This window comes from Mus caroli, chromosome 8 (genome assembly GCF_900094665.2).
Source record: "Mus caroli chromosome 8, CAROLI_EIJ_v1.1, whole genome shotgun sequence".
In the NCBI taxonomy this organism is placed as follows: domain Eukaryota; kingdom Metazoa; phylum Chordata; class Mammalia; order Rodentia; family Muridae; genus Mus; species Mus caroli.
The window spans coordinates 60,266,110-60,282,892 of record NC_034577.1 but is presented as its reverse complement, the minus strand read 5'-3'; the positions used below and the strand labels follow the sequence as shown (position 1 = coordinate 60,282,892).

Genomic DNA, 16,783 nt, shown 5'->3' with positions numbered 1-16,783 from the left:
GACTGTGTATACTCACTGGGCTGGGTAGTTTGTATTACCAACTTAAAACAACCAAGAGTCACTTGGGAAGAAAGGGGGAAGCTCAATTGAAGACCTTTTTGGTTGGGGCTGGAGAGATGGCTTAAAGGTTAAGAGCAGTGGGTGTTCCTCCAGAGAACTTAGCTCCAGCTCCCAGCACCCACACAGTGGATCACAACCATATGTAACTCCAGCTCTAGGGGATAATGCCCTCTCTGGCCTCTGAGGAGCACCGGGCATGCAAATGGGGCACACACACACACACACACACACACACACACATGCAGGCACATACCTGTATGTGATGTTGATAATGATAATCATAAGGATAATAATAAAATTGCCTAATTTGATAGACCTTTGACTACACCTATGAGACGTTATCTTGGCTGATGATTGATGTGAAGGGCCTTGCTCATTCTGAGCTGTATCATCTCTAGTGGGTAGGCCTGGGGAGTATGAAAGCTAACTGAGTTATAGCAAGTCAGTAAGCCCAGGAAGCTGTGTTTCTATGTGGTTTTCCCTCGGCTCTTCCCATGAATTCTCATTCTCTCTCTCTCTCTCTTTTTGATTTTTTTTTGAGACAGGGTTTCTCTCTATAGCTCTGGCTGTCCTGGAACTTACTTTGTAGACCAGACTGGCCTCAAACTGAACTCAGAAATCCGCCTGCCTCTGCCTCTTGAGTGCTGGGATTAAAGGCTTGCGACTATGGTCATGGTCTGGAAGTTTGAGCTGAAAAAACTCTTTTCCTCCCCCAAGTTGCTTTTGATTAAAGTATTTTATCTCAGAAAGGAACGGTAACCTGGACACTTACGTACAACCATACATTTCCCCAGTACCCTCCTGGAGCTACACAGACATAGACTCATGACTTAGAAGTTTGAGAAAAAAAATCTTTAAATGTCCTTTTAGTTGTTGCTTTTTTTTTTTTAGATTTAAAAAAAGTTTTAGTTTAAGTGTATGATACCTTCATGTATGTATATACATCATGTGTGCCTTGTGACCTTGGAGGTCAGAACAGTGTGTTGAATCCCCTGGAACTTAAGGAAGATTGTAAGCTATCATGTGGGTTCTGAGAGCCAAACCTGTGTCCTCTGTAAGAGGAACAGGTCTATGTTTGATTGCATCTGTGGATTTACAATCTGCAGATAGGGAGGGCTAACTATGTATTTAAAATATATTAATATTTAAAATAAACTGCCAGATTTTATCTTAAGTGAGAATCAGGATGTAAGTATTTTTCCTGAGTATGGACTTGCAGAAATCTTCTGATAGGCTCCCCGTAGACCAAAGGCCAAAGATTAGTGCTCAAATGAAACTTAGCTTTAGAATAGTCCTCAAGACTAAGCCAAAGAGATTATCTTTCTTGACCTGCTGAAAGTGCCTCATGCATTGCATCCTGGATATTTGCTGGTCGCGTACTGGTGAGCTTCTTCTTTACAGTATACGTCTGTGGCATGCTAAGTGGCTTTGGAGGTTACCTGGCAGTCCCAAGTTCAAGCTGTAGGTAATACTCCTTCTCTAATCTCTTCCCATCTCACTCCATATTCCCAGACATGCAAGCCTGACTCCTGGATGCCATGCTCAAGAGCTATGTGCTCTGGATTTAGACTGCATAGAGTCAAATCCAGACCGTGTAATTTATTATCTGTACTACCTTGGACACCTTGTATATCGAATCCTTTTGTCATCCATGAGACAGGGATGGGAGCTGTACTCAGTTTATAGGATTGCTCTGAGCATTAAGTGAGGCATTCCATACATAGCACTAGAGTGAGCAGTGCTTGCCAGAGAGTAAGTGGTTAATAAATCTTATCCATCATAATTATCCTTGATTTAATCTTCTCCTTACTTTCTTAAATCTGACTGACCAGAGCATTCCACAGACCATCTCTATGCAACGATCTAAATTAACCCACTTTCGTCTACTTGCCATGAGCTCTAGTCTCTCTTAGACTATTAAGCTCCTTTGTATGATAGGCCTATAGCCTTTTAAAATGTAAGTGAACAATCTTTGAAATGTAAATAAATAAAAATATTTGCCCAAATGTTTTGATGACTTTCTTTCAAGTTCTGATTAAAATGAGGCCTCACTCCCCAGGTACCCCGTGCTGGTTTGCTATTGCTTCTGAGAGCCCTGTTGCTCTCTGTCTGCTCTGAAATGGACCCCTTACATGTTCTTCTGAGCTGCTTGGCCTACTCTCAGTGTAGGTATGGGTCATTGTCAAATGGCTATCCCTCTGCATAGTACATATTTCTGACCTTCCCAGCTTCTCGTGTTTCTTGTTTCTGCAGTGATCACTTCCTCAGAAAACCCTACATAAGCATCTTCCCCAAATTAGGTCACCTTCTTTGGGAATTCCTGGGAGAGTTCCTTTTATTAGCCAGAGCTCTCTACATACACAGATTATCATTATTTTCCCTCTGTTGGGGAAAAGGATAATTAATCTGTACTTGTTAAACACACTACATTAAGAAGGATTTCCAGAGATGAATTTTGTACATTATAAAAAATAAATGATTGCAGAGGTATTTTAAGGAATGCTGCCTCAAACTTCTGCAAGTTAACCTTTTGATAATGGCATAGAAGAGCCAGGGGAGAGCACCAGGGATGACACCACATGCTGTACTTGGCTGTTGTAGGGTGCTGGAGTTGTAATTGGTCCTTCTGTCACCGACAGACATTTCTGCTTCACAGGCAGTAAGTCTGAGACACTCTTGTTTCGAGTGGTTACTTGATTGTTCACAGAACCCTTGATGTCAGTGTTGCCCAGAGATGAGTCCTACATGAGAATAGATGTTTTGTAGTCAAGACAGAACCCAGTGTAGATAACATCATATCTTGGATGTGTTCATTCACAGTAGAGGCAAGGGGATGACTGCATGGTGGGCATAGATCAAATTTCATCTATTACTTAATTCTAGGCCAGAAATAGGAACCACTCAAATTTCAACACTTGTCTAAAAGCAGTCAGGAAGGAAGTCTTAGGAATTATGATGTGAAACAATTTTACCCCTGTAGTTTTTCTTTAAATAGCAGCCTTTTAAGAATCTGGGCAGATGCTCAAATTTAAGACAGATTGTATCAATGGAATTACTTACAGTTCTGTATACTCCTTGGCTAGCTGAGTGGTATTTCTGATGTACAGATATGGTAAGTTTTGGAGAAAGGCTACTTTCTCTTTGGTGTGGCTCAGCCAAACACATAGAAAGAATTACTTGAAGTTAATCATGCAGAAAATAAAATAAGGATTTTAATAGCTAAAAGCTAGCATAAACTTACTGTGTGTGTATGCATGCATGTGAGAGCCTGTTCATGTGGGTGCATATATGTGAGTGTGCATGTGCAAGCCAGAGGTTACCCCTTGGTATCATTCCTGAGGAGCCAGTCACTTTGTTTGAAACAGAGTCTCATTGGTCTGGAGTTCACTGAGTAGGCATGGCCAGCTGACCTTCCCAGGGCTGGGGTTACAGACTGATAGCTCTCATGTTTGTTTGTTGATTTCAACATACGTTCTAGATATTGGACTCAGGTCATTGTGCTTACATGGCAAGCACTTTACTGAGTCATGGCAGGCTTTGTGTGTGTTGTTTCCGCCCCCACCCCCATAGACATCACATGTATACTATTTTTTGGCTGGATCTCATTGATGAAATCATGTGTCCTGATTATATTCTGATTTTTTTATTTGATACATTTTGAGTGCTTATATAGTAGTATATCAAGCATATATACCACGGTAGTTTAATCATTCCCTTCTTGGGTAATTTGTTTTGTCATTACTTGTTATGCTGTATTTGTGATAATGTCTTTGTTTGGTTCTCGTTTTGCAGGCAGAGCCGTTTGTTTGGGTTAACAGCGCATCAGCACATTCCCAGAGTGTTGCCAAGGCAAAGTACGAATTTCTGTTTGGCAAGTCAGAAGAGAAAACTCCAGATTCTAGTAAGTGTCTTAAACATTGTCTTCTGGGTAAAAGATGTGTGGTCCTAGTTATTTCTGCATCCTGTACTTACCTACATCACTTCCTGCTTACCCTTGTGAAGCCTATGTGCTCCAACTGTTCTCTAGAGCTGTCTTCCCAATACTAGAGTTGGATGTAGTTCCTACAGCTTGCTCTAGGTAATTTCAAGTCTGTTTTTTGAAGAATTTTCAGCTTCCCATACTTTAAGTTTCAAGAACTAACTAATTGTCGCTAAGATTTTATTTTTCACATTCACTATCATTCTGTATAACTATACTTTATTTTTGGCTACCATCATATGGTATGGAGAGTCAATTCCACAAATTTTTTTAGACAATGTAATCTTACGAGAGCTCTCATTTGAAAATTACTGTCACATTCTATAATTAGAAGCGACAGCTTAGAACAAATAGAACTAATATTAGTACCAGTATCAGTAATCCTACTGACTGACTTCCTTAGCATTCCAGTACTATACTATGCACTTTGAATATTGTATCTTATTTGATCCTCAGGGAAATCCCATAAATTGCCTCTGTTATCCCCATTCTCAAGGGGTGGGATCTGAAATAATTTCCTTTCAGTTACAATTGCCTGACCCCAAAGCTTGGCCTTTCAATCCGTGGGAGCAGCATATTTCTGAATACACTTTTCTTAGAGAGAGTGTGAGATACAGTCTTAAGAGTTTCAGAGCACTTATCCGTGTCTATGGAAAAGTGGTGGTGGAGATGCCTTTTGTGAGACAAGAAGAGGTGAGAGCTTGTGCTTTGGAGTTAGACTTTCTGAGTTTGAGTCCCTGGTTTGAAACTGACAACCTTGTGGCACTGTGTACATTATCCAATTTCAACTTTCTTGTCGTAGAAAGTGATTTCAGTGGCATGTCTCAATTATTTTGTGATATGCAAACACCTCAGAATCATGCAAGTGCTTCTGATTCTGTTTGTTGTATTAATAAGGATGATAGCAGGTCCTCATGTCTGTGCCTCTGACCTTCAACTGTACAGTAGAATGATAATCATCACTCTTTTTACCTGTATTGTTACTTAGCCCTTGTTTTACTGGATAAGGGGTTTGACCTAATGTGGCTGGTATTTGGTTGAAAACAGAACAAGCAATTCTCTGTTTCAGATTGGCTTGTTAGTTGGGTTTGTGTAACGGCATTTAAAGATTTCCGAGAAGTCAGTGCATGCATATGCACTTAATTCCTGTAGTCTTTTTATGGTTTCTACATTTATAATCACCTTAAGACAGTTTGGAAATCTTCCATTGCTCTGAATTTTAGATGCCATCTTGTGGGTTTCTGCTTTTTTTTTTTTTTTTTTTTTACTCACTCTGATGAAGCACAATTTTTACTTCATTATGTGTCTTAGGGTTTTACTGCTGTGAACAGACACCATGAGCAAGGCAGCTCTTATAAGGACAACATTTAATTGGGGCTGGCTTACAGGTTCAGAGATTCAGTCCATTATCATCAAGGCGGGAGCATGGCAGTGTCCAGGCAGGCATAATGCAGGAGAAACTGAGAGTTCTACATTTCCATCTGAAGGCTGCTAGTGGAAGACTGACTTCTAGACAGCTAGGATGAGGGGTCTTATAGCCTACACCCACATTGACACACCTACTCCAACAGGACCACACCTGCTAATAGTGCCACTCCCTGGGCTGAGCATATACAAACCATCACATTATGTAAACAATGTATAATACTCTGTGTCAATAGCGAATAGAGCTATTGGCAAGAATGTGCATCTGCTGGGCTTCTTACCCACAGCTGTGTGAAATATTTAAAAAGCAGTTAAGTGGGACACCTTTTGTACCACCTGGTCATTTTATTCCTTGATATTTACTAAAGACAAATCCAAGTTTATACCCACTTTTTTTCGGGAAGTGTGTGACCTGCCCTTTGTTTTGCGGCTGGGAAACGAAGCACACTTAGAGTCAATGCTTTTGAGAAGTAACGACAGAAGACTGAAGTGAAGAAATGATAGGTAATGGCAGATGACTCTGTGTGGTACTTCCCAAAACTTGTCATTTCTGCCTTAACAGTAACTGTCTTTGATTCAGTATATAGTATATGCTGCAGTCTCTCCCTTAGTCCTTTGAGATTTGTCCTTGAAAACTACAAAACAAAGCACTTGAAAAGGGAGAATCATCCATAAGTCACTGGGCCAGAGGCATGCTTTGAGTTTTCTCTTTCTTCTTTTTCAGATCATTATTGTTAAGTCATGTGAGAACGTGAATGAAACTTTAAACTGTAGAGCCAAAGGATAAAGTGGAAAGGGCAAGAGAAATGTGTAATTTTACAATCTTAAGACTGTACTAGCTCAAGTCTAATGTTTTATAATTCTTTTTGAATCATATAGTTTAAAGTGTAGTGCTATAAATATTATAAATACATGTAGTAGTAATAGAATTTTAGAAATATTTTAGAAAAATTATATTGATAAATTGAAGATCTGTTTTCTACTAAGTCTTGTTAAAGAATTAAGTGATATTTTTAATGTTCTTGGTCCATCACCTTATTTCTCTTGATGTCAATATTTAACATTTCTGGTAATTGTACCCAAATTGGTAATTCTCCTAGGGCTATAGAGTTGAGTTCATGGTCCGGAGTATCTAAACTTAAAAGAAGTATATAGTGGTTCCTGTTAATGTGATGCCCTCTAAAGAATGGACTGCTGTCGCGTCCGCTCTCGACCAGCAAGAACGACATGACCACCATTCCTTCTAACAGCAGTTTATTCAGTCATGTTTCTTCTTGTTTATATCTCCCCCAGGCCCTGGGCCTCTCACTCTTAAATACTCTCAGTTCTCATCCACGCACAGCAGGCCACGCCACCTCACCAGGCACGCAGCTTCAGCTAATCAGGGCAGCAGGGGCATATCTCCATCAAAATGGATTTACCGGTATCCTGGTACACCTGCGCAGCTCTCAAGATGTTTGTGGTTTATATGAGGAAGTCAGGTGCAAGTCATACGACTTAGCTGCAGTCCCTGGCGCCTTTGGGACTGCCGCCACACCCGCTTCTCACAGACTGCATTCGGATTATTCCTTCAGCATGGTACATTGGGGGCTGATACAGAACATGAGAAACACCAGACCCTGAGTAGACAGAAGAGAATGAGAGGAAGTTCCCGTGTTGGACAGAGGATTCAGAGTCAGAGGAAAGCCGGACTCCATCATCAGTGGGCCCAGGAAAGGGTGCTCTTGCTCTGATGAGAATGATTCAGGTGCCCAACAGCAGCAGCACAAGAAGCGAGCATGGAGTTTTTGCAAAACTTGACACTGGGCATGGAAATTTTGAGTTGAAAAGTTGTGCATTACCTAGAAGCTATTAGAGTGTAGGGCTGTGGCTTGACATATCAGTTTTCCCAGAGTTCTGAGGGTAGGGCAAAATTGATTTCTTGTGGAATTGAAGCCCAAGTTGGGATAGGGCACTACTGATAGTTTGTGCAATGTCTAGGAAATGACATAAAGAAATAACACAAACTGCTGCAGAATTTAATGCAAAATTGTCCTTTTTTTTTTTTGCAGTGAATGACAGATAAAGCTCTACATTAACAAATCCCTAAAATGACAAGCTCACAATTAGTATCATTTACATAAAGCAAGGAACCTCTATGGGGAAGGATAGTCAGCATTTATAATGCAGATATCAGGACCTAAAGAGTGAGAGCAACGGAATATTCTGAAACTATAGAATGGTTTTCTGTAAACATAAACTGGAGTCAACCACGAAGATGCAGCAGGAACCTATGGGGAAGATGTGCACATGACCAGGAAACAGTCTGCGAGCGTCTGTGAGCTTAGTTACAGATAGTGAACTGGAACTGAAACAGTGGGTGGGGTACTAGTATTCTAGTTAGTTATAGTGAACTGGAACTTAAACAGTGGGTGGGGTACTAGTATTCTAGTTAGTTATAGTGAACTGGAACTGAAACGGTGGGTGGAGTACTAGTATTCTAGTTAGTTATAGTGAACTGGANGGTACTAGTATTCTAGTTAGTTATAGTGAACTGGAACTGAAACGGTGGGTGGAGTACTAGTATTCTAGTTAGTTATAGTGAACTGGAACTGAAACAGTGGGTGGGGTACTAGTATTCTAGTTATAGTGAACTGGAACTGAAACAGTGGGTGGGGTACTAGTATTCTAGTTAGTTATAGTGAACTGGAACTGAAACAGTGGGTGGGGTACTAGTATTCTAGTTAGTTTGGTTGTTCAGTCCACACATTTGCTGAGAGAAGCTCTGTGAGGGATGGTCTAGGTCTGGCTGGCCAGTGGGTGTGCCTGTGAGGGATTCTTCTATGAATCAACTGAGGTGGAAAGACGACTCATCCTGAATGTGAGCTGCCCTAGGTAGGGTTGGACTTTGATCCGCATGAACGGAAAAAGGAAGCTGAGCAGGAAGCATGCTTGCACGGTTTCTGTGTTCTCTTGCATGTGGACATAACCAGCTGCTTCCAGTGCCTGCCTTGGCTCTCCTGCAGTCATGCACTATAATCTGGAATTAATTGAAAGGCAGGCTGGTTTTTGTCAGTGTGTCTGTGTGTGTGTGTTTTCCACACAGCAAGAGCAATGGAACTGAGGCAGGTTTGTGTTTGGTTTCTCAACTAGAGCCTGATTTTATTTCATGATCTACCTACCTTTGCCCCTGCCTACAAAGTGCTACCATAGGAAAGTGAGAGAGAGAGAGAGAAAGAGAGAGAGAGAGAGACAGAGACAGACACACACAGAGAGAGAGAGAGAGAGAGAGAGAGAGAGAGAGAGAGAGAGAGAAAGAACACATCCTGAATCCCAAGCAAAGTCACCTCTCATATCATATCTATTTTTTTGTTCCAGATAGGAGTATGTGTTCATTTGTTCAGTGTTCAATTAACTGACGAGTGCATTGATACAGGGCTCTGTGGTAGTTTTTTGTTTTCTATTTCTGTATTTATTTATTGACCAGATTTTTTTTATAAGGGTCAGGGAGCAAATTTTATTATACACCCTAGGATTGCCTCTAACTTACTGTTCTCCTGCCTCATCTTCCTGAGTTTTGGGATTCCAGACATGTTCCACCATATGTAATAGGATAGTTTTATACCTTAACTAAATGAAAGTCTCCATTTATCAAACTGCCTAGCAGAAAGATTGTTCTGGTTTATATTCTTTTTTTTTTTTTTTTTTTTTTTTTTCGAGACAGGGTTTCTCTGTGTAGCCCTGGCTGTCCTGGAACTCACTCTGTAGACCAGGCTGGCCTTGAACTCAGAAATCTGCCTGCCTCTGCCTCCGAGTGCTGGGATTAAAGGTGTGCACCACCACTGCCCAGCTCTGGTATATATTCTTATTGTCAAATTTAATTAGGAAAATGGGCTGATTCACTTTTAGTCTGCTAGATATAGATATTTTTTATTTTAAAATAGTATATATGTTATCGTAAGTATAATGTGAAATTTAGGCTATTAGGTCTAAAACAATGTGTATGTATGTGTAAGAAATGGAGTCTTGAGTAAATTATACAGGACAAAAGAAATTGGGAGGGTCAGCTCTTCTCATCTTCCAGGGCTCCACTGCCAACACAGAGCTCTTTAGCCATGATCTTGCACATGCTGCGAGTACTTTCTCTACACCCTCAGCCAGGGTTCATCCCTTCTTCATTTGGTTTTTCTTCTCACATGTAGGTTTGCTATTATAAACATTGCTGGCAGTTGCCTCATAGTTACTGCTTACAAATTCCCTATGTAAAATGAAAAAGTTGGCTTATATAGTCTATCTAAAGCAGATTTATATGATGAGTGTGTGTGTGTGTTCTCTTGCTTGCATCTTAAGTATTATTATGTAAAACTTCCTTCTCAAGGTAACTGAGTGGTTGGCTCATGACATTGTCATGGAAATGAGGATACAGTGGCTTCTTCTCCAGCTCTCCAACAGGAGCCTCTGGAATCTGTCTTTACTCTTTCCAGACTTTTGGTGTTTATATTCTATATTTTAATAATAGCAAAGGCTTTTGAACTTTTAATTCAGACTGACTCTAAATAGATGAATGTGGCTGCTGCACTTAAGCGTTGCCAGACCTAAGTGTCTGCAGCTGCTGCACCTGAGGCAGAAGAGATACAGAGCCTATGTGTGCGACCTCTGCTGGCCACGGAGGTAGACTGCACACGAGCACTGCATTTTCTTAGACTGATTGATCGTCACTTTTCCCTTTTTCATTTATTTATTTATTTTTTCTAAATATATCCTTACTATGTTATTTGTAGGAGGAATCTATTTTCCTCTGGAAGGTGTGCTTCTTATCCTAACCTTCCGATAATTGAATTGTGTTAAATTTTTTCTAGGTCATTACACAACTGTTGTCTGTAGACTTAGACTTAATTCTGATTAGGTATAGTGCTTGGATCCCTGTCTCATTCTTGGATATGTGTGTGTCTATGTGTCTCTATGTATGTGTGTGTGTTTCTCTGTGTGTGTGTAAGTCCTTATTCTAATTTTGTGTGTAGCTGTGGGATCTAGGAAAGCTAGGAGTCATTACTTTACGAAAAACACAGTTTGGCATAGAAACCACAGACATACAAAGGAATGAATGATAAATCCACTAATTATAAGGTTTTCTGTTGACTTATTTTCTTGTCTCCACCACAGATTTAAGTCAGTTTATAATTTCATGGTGAGTCTTTTAGAAAGACTCTTTTTGGGACATTTTGTCGAGTTTATCTTTTCTCAGATGGCTTTCGATCTATGTAAACAGCAGAAAAACTGACTTTATAGTGCTTTATACAGTTATTATGTTAAATGTGCTCAGTAGTGCTTGGCCCTCACTAAATGGACAGATGGTCTCCATTACTTTATCTGGACCACAGACCCTGCTTGGTAGACCATAATTTCATCTGAGCTGGAGAGTGATTATAAACTCTCCTTTTGGGTAGGGTCATTTATGTAATGGGCCCACTTCATACAATTCTGGTCCCACATATCTGTAGAAAGAGCCGTTCCTTAGCAGCCTCAGCTGTCTGATTGGAACTACTTGGTGCTTTATATACACAGATAGCCATGGAGTGTTGCAGAAACAATCTGGAGGGGGTGCTAAAGGTTCCTAATGTCCAGTATAATATTTTTGCCATTTTCAGACTGATGTCCATTACTGCATTATTTTATTTATGCGGTGCTATGGAAGGCGGGCCTAGTGCATGCCAGACATGCACTCTAAGGATTCAACTGTATACCTAGCTCTGATTTTTTTCTGCCCTTCCCCTCTTCTTTCCTTCTTTTGGTAGGGTCTCACTGCAGTCCAGGTGATCTTTGAACTCACAAAACTGCTTTAAGCAGTGAGTGCTAGGGTCACAGTGTAGGACAACACACCAAGCTCTGATTTGCAGCCCCCTCCACCGTCCCTTTCAATCCTCTTTATCCCCTCCCTTCCCTTTTGTCCTGTTCTGTATTGAGAAGTGAAGGAGCCAAGGATTATGACATAGGTTTGTTAGTCTGGTTACTTAGGAGACTGAGGCAAAGTAAGCATTTAGTCCTGATAATTCAAATCAGTCTGTACAACAAAATGTGAACACACACACACACACACACGATAAGCAGAATCTAAATTTTTCTTGAGAGTAAAATCAGGTCAACTTTGGGATGGATAATCGTAGATCTGTTAGAACCAAAATATTTTTATCTTGAGAAGTTTGCTGCACGAAGTATAATTAACACCAGACCTTTTTCATGAGCATACTAACCATTTGTGATTAATTTGAAATGATTTCTCTGTTTGCCTATTGTACTGGCTATTTTTGTGTCAGCTTGACACAGCTGGAGTTATCACAGAGAAAGGAGCTTCAGTTGAGGAAATGCCTCCATGAGATCCAACTGTAAGGCATTTTCTCAATTAGTGATCAAGGGGGAAAGGCCCCTTGTGGGTGGGACCATCCCTGGGCTGGTAGTCTTGGGTTCTATAAGAGAGTAGGCTGAGTAAGCCAGGGGAGGNAAGCCAGTAAAGAACATCCCTCCATGGCCTCTGTATCAGCTCCTGCTCCCTGACCTGTCTGAGTTCCAGTCCTGACTTCCTTTGGTGATGAACAGCAGCATGGAAGTGTAAGCCGAATAAACCCTTTCCTCCCCAACTTGCTTCTTGGTCATGATGTTTGTGCAGGAATAGAAACCCTGACTAAGACACCTATGTTTTATATTGAAGAGATAGTTATGCAGCCCTTTGGATGCTGTTAGGACTATATCCTTGAGATGGAAAATTCGGAAGGAAGAATGTTTTATTTGTTGGTATATGATCTGTTTCACAAAGTGTGTTTTAGCAGTGTCTCCCTGAAATTTTCCTTGCCAAACTGTCTCAGTTCAAATTTCCTTTTCTTTTTATGTATCTAGTTCAAATTTCCTCTTCTTTTTATTTTATTTATCTCCCCACTTTTATTTTGCAAAGCAGAGATTACATGTTGGTATCTTTAATTTATGCTTTACTTGATCCACTTGTGTGAAAATAAAACCTGCTGTTAAAATTGGGGGAGTTTCATGTAACAATACAGTTCTGAAGCTCCTGGTAATGAGGTTGTGACGGGCATTCAGCTGTGCTATCACTGCTTGTAAAAACCAGGTCCCCATCTACAACCCTCTAGTGTGCTCTCATCGTATTCCTCTGTACCAGTAGACACTGCCTTATGGCCCAGCATTAAAATGTTAGCTTGTGCCCACGTTTGTGTTTGTGATTTCAAGGAAGTCACACGTTGCAATCCAAAGTTGCATCCTGTAATAGATTTTCCTAAATCCAATGAATGCTTGTGGCTTCCAAGGCTCTAAGGCACACAACATGCTGTTTTTCTTTCTCTTAAAGAGTTCCCCTTCCCCCAGACTGTATAGAGAGAGGTTAGGACCACATATGTGCATCTGCCCTTGCCAACCTCTAATTTGTGGAGGCCAAAACATTTATTTAGAGTTCTATGAGGGTGGGATGGGACAATACTGGAAACAGTTGTTTTATGTGCTGTAGTGACTTTTAATGTGGGGAACATTTGCGTGGTGTGGGAACAATATGATTCTAATGATTTGTGCTTAAGAGTATGCTATGTAAAGACTTTCTGAATGACCTTTAATATAGGTTTTCTTCCATATAAATCAAGGGCAGATTAGGCTTCTGGTTTTGGCTTAGGGGATGTATTACCCGTTGGGTGAGGATGTTGACATTTCCCTCACTAGGCAGCAGTAAGGCAGATGAGTCATAGTGTAATGTGCTTGTCCTTCTTGACTCCCGCCTTCCTCAGGGAGGTTTTTCCCTTTGACAAATACTGTCTCACTAGCATGAACAGTCATGTAATTTTCGTTACATTTTACTTTTCCTTTGCACTGTATTTAGGAGATTATATTGATTATTTTGAATTTTATCTTCTACTTGTTACATTGTGAATTTTGTTTCAGGATAATAAGGGATTGTTGCAACTTGTATGTTATTTTAGAGTTGAAACTTGTATTTTTAGCATCACAATTTTTAAAAAGGAGTGTGTACATATCAAAAGATCACTGTGGCCTCCTAAGGAACACTAATTCAGCCATTATCTAGGGAACCCCGAGGTTCTGCATTTCACAGAACACTTAGAAGGTGATATTCTTTGGTCATGGTACACTGGAAGCAATGGATAAAGGCACCTGCTTCCATTTATGCCCCAGTCCACTTGGCCCACTTTCAAGTGCACTGTAGATAGATACCTTGGATGCTGCTTATGCTGGTTAAAAATTCAGGATCTTCTCAGTCTCTCCGTGACTCTGATTCTGTGTGCTCCTGTAATGAACCCTGTAGATACGCAGATCGAGGCAGTCTCACTGTGAACATGGAGAGGCTGGGCCCCTTTCTAAGGACATGAGAGGTAACGGTAAGGGATTCTGAGATACAGCAGAGGCAGGGTAGTTCCTGGTTGGTTGGATTTTCTCTATCGATGAGTCCAATCACCATGTTGGAGGTGGTGTAACACACACCACTGGAAGATCAAGAAGAGATCACCTAGCTCCTTTTACATCAGTTCAACTCTGAGGACTGTGACCTAAAAAGCGGAGTACATTTGCAGGTAATCTACAGATTTATTGTAGGATTATTTGGAAGTCAGATGAAAGGACAGCTGCTTTAATAAGGGGGTGGCAAGCCCATTTTAAAAAGAGAATTAAGGGAACTGTAGCAAGTGATGAGTTTCTGATGGTCATCAGGTGCACATTAGCAGATTAATAAAAGGTGTGCAGGGAGTTGGGCTTCCTCCGATGGCACTGTGATCAGTGGCAAGGGCCCAGGCCAAGGTGAACCATCTTCCAGCTTAAAGGAGCGTACATGGGTGGGGAACTTGGAAGCTGGGAGAGTTGATAGGTCAGTAACCCTGAAAGCCTGTGGTGTGGCTGCAAGCTTACACATAGCGAACATTACAAACATTCCCCAGCTTACATGGATGCATTTATTGGGGAAATGCTGGTGTGTTGAAAAAGACCTTAAACAAATAATCAAGATGCCTGTGTTTTCTTTAATGGCAGGTACCAGATCCCCTAAATATTCCCCCTGCCAAATGAAGGCTCTCTTGGGGGCATTTTCTTAGTCATTCCTTCAGTTGCTAAACTGGAGAGAGACGTGTATATGGTCTGGTTGGAGTAGCAGACACGTAGTATGATGGTTCTAACAATATGATTCCTATTGGGATAAAAGTAGGGACATATGGCAACCTACTGAAGGCACTTATCAGTTAGACTGCAAAAGGAGAGTGCCCAGACAGTGGCAGGAGCTGTTTGAAGACAGTCTCTACAGAGGACGAAGGAGAAGGACTTGGGGCAGATGCTGAAACATGCTAACATATGTTCTTACGGATTGAAAATGAGGTTCTTTGTTTACTGGTCTTAGAAGAGCAGTATGAAGTCAGTGCAGGGTAAGCTGAGAAGTCTGGGGAATGTCTGTTCCCAAACGTGTTCATGGTGACAGATAGCCAGAAGTATTAATTCTGGGGGCTGCTCATCCAAAACACCTTTAAAGTATGCTTAGGACATGCCAGTTTGTCCTTCTATGTTCTCTCTTTCTTCTTTCTGTTCTCAAGAATGTGCTAGGGCTTACGCAAGCATACCAGTGGTGGGAAATTCTCAGAGGGCAGATAAACAGGCTCAAAGTAACCAGGATCATTTAAGTTCTGAATCATCTGTAATTTGCACAGAAAATATTTTATTAGGTCAGTGTGTGTGTGTGTGTATGTGCATGCGTGTGAGTTGTGTTCATGTGGGACGTGCATATGGCATAGTAGTTGAGTCAGAGGACAACTTTGTCAGAGGACAACTTTGTGGAGTTTGGTTTTTTTCCCACTTTTATGTGGATTCTGAGAGCAAATTTAGGTCATCAGGCTTGTGTGACCCGTGTCTTTACCCATAGGTCATCTTGCTGGTCCTTGACTTTTGAAACATTCTACATGTGAGATCATACAATATTGTTTTGTTCATGTCTTATTTTACTTAGCAAAATGTCCTTCATATTTATTCAATTGCAAATAGCAGAATTTTGCTTATTGATGTATCATATTTCATTATGTACGTATATATCTCACTTCCCTCCTTGACTTAATTCTCCAGATATCAGTATCTTGGATATTTTGAATAACAGTGAATAACCAAACTTTAGGTGTTTGGATGTTGTTTAACTAACTGGCTGTCCTTGGGCTGTATACTTAGAAACAGGATTAGTGGATCACATGTTCATCCCATTTCTGTTTGTAGGAGTCTCCATTCTCTTTTTCATAACGTCTTACACTTCTAGCAGCAATGTACAGAGGACGTATTTTTCCCTGCATCCTCTCCAACACATCTTTGCCTCTTTCGTAATAGTCTTTCTAGCAGGTATGAGGCGGTGTCTCCTAGGGGTTTAACTCCTCCCCCGCCCCGTCCCCAAATTATGAGTATCTCAGTTACTTTGTTATTGCTGTGATGAGGCACAGTGACCTTGGCATCCTACAGAAGGAAGGGTTTATTTGGAGTTTGCTTACAGTTTCAGATGGGAAGAATCCATGATCATCCTGGCAAGGTAGCTTGGCAGCAGGCGGACAGGCATGGTATAGCTATAGCTGAGGGCTTTATCCGGATGCAGAGGCATGAGCAAGGGAGAGACACATTGGAAATTGTGTGGAGTTTTGAAACCTCCAGGCCTGCAATGAAACACCTCCTCCAATAAGGCCCCTAAGCCTTCCCAAATGTTACCAGCAGCTGGGAAGCAAATAATCAAACACGAGCTTACTGGGGCCATTCTCATTCAAACCACAGCTAGTGATGCGAAACATAGTCACCTGTGCAGTGGGCTAAGTCTGTCCTCCCCTAAGCTCTTGAGACATGTCTGTTCAGAGGCTGCCCGTTAAAAAAGCCGTTGCTTGTTTTCTTGGAATTGAATTATTTAAGATATAGTTACTTATCAGATGTTTGCTTCACAAATATTTTCTCCTATTATGTAGGTTGTCTCTTTATTCTGTTGACCGCTTCCTTTGCTGCACAGTAGTTGAGTTTATTTCTCAGATGGATGTGGTCCTGACTTCCTTTTGAAATTCTTTTTGAGATTTTTATATATGACTGCTGTATTTAATTAATTTTTTATGCCTTCATCTCCCTCTTTCAGTTCCTTCTGAGTCCCCCAATTCCCTTTCATTTTCATGACCTCTTTTCTCTTAATTAGTATTGTTACATACATATATACATACATGTATATATTCATATGTATATAGAAATGCAGTGTGCTGAGCTCATTTGTTAGCCTCTTCACTCGTGGTGTGTGTGTGTGTGTGTGTGAGTGAGTGTGTGTGTGTGTGTGTGAGTGTGTGTGTG

General features: G+C 40.8%; 1 protein-coding gene and 1 long non-coding RNA gene across 6 annotated transcripts in view; one reads left to right on the top strand and one right to left on the bottom strand.

Annotated features, from left to right (window-relative positions):
* Psd3 (pleckstrin and Sec7 domain containing 3) overlaps positions 1–16,783 on the top strand; it is a 508,951-nt gene that overhangs the window by 208,532 nt on the left and 283,636 nt on the right. For all 5 annotated transcript variants that reach the window (XM_029480436.1, XM_029480438.1, XM_029480437.1 and 2 more), the window contains one exon: positions 3,853–3,961. In XM_029480436.1, coding sequence (XP_029336296.1) covers positions 3,853–3,961 — 109 coding nt within the window. The remainder of the gene's footprint in view (positions 1–3,852; positions 3,962–16,783) is intronic.
* The window catches only part of LOC115031740, a 35,336-nt gene that overhangs the window by 4,469 nt on the left and 14,084 nt on the right, over positions 1–16,783 (bottom strand). The gene's annotated exons all lie outside the window — the stretch shown is intronic.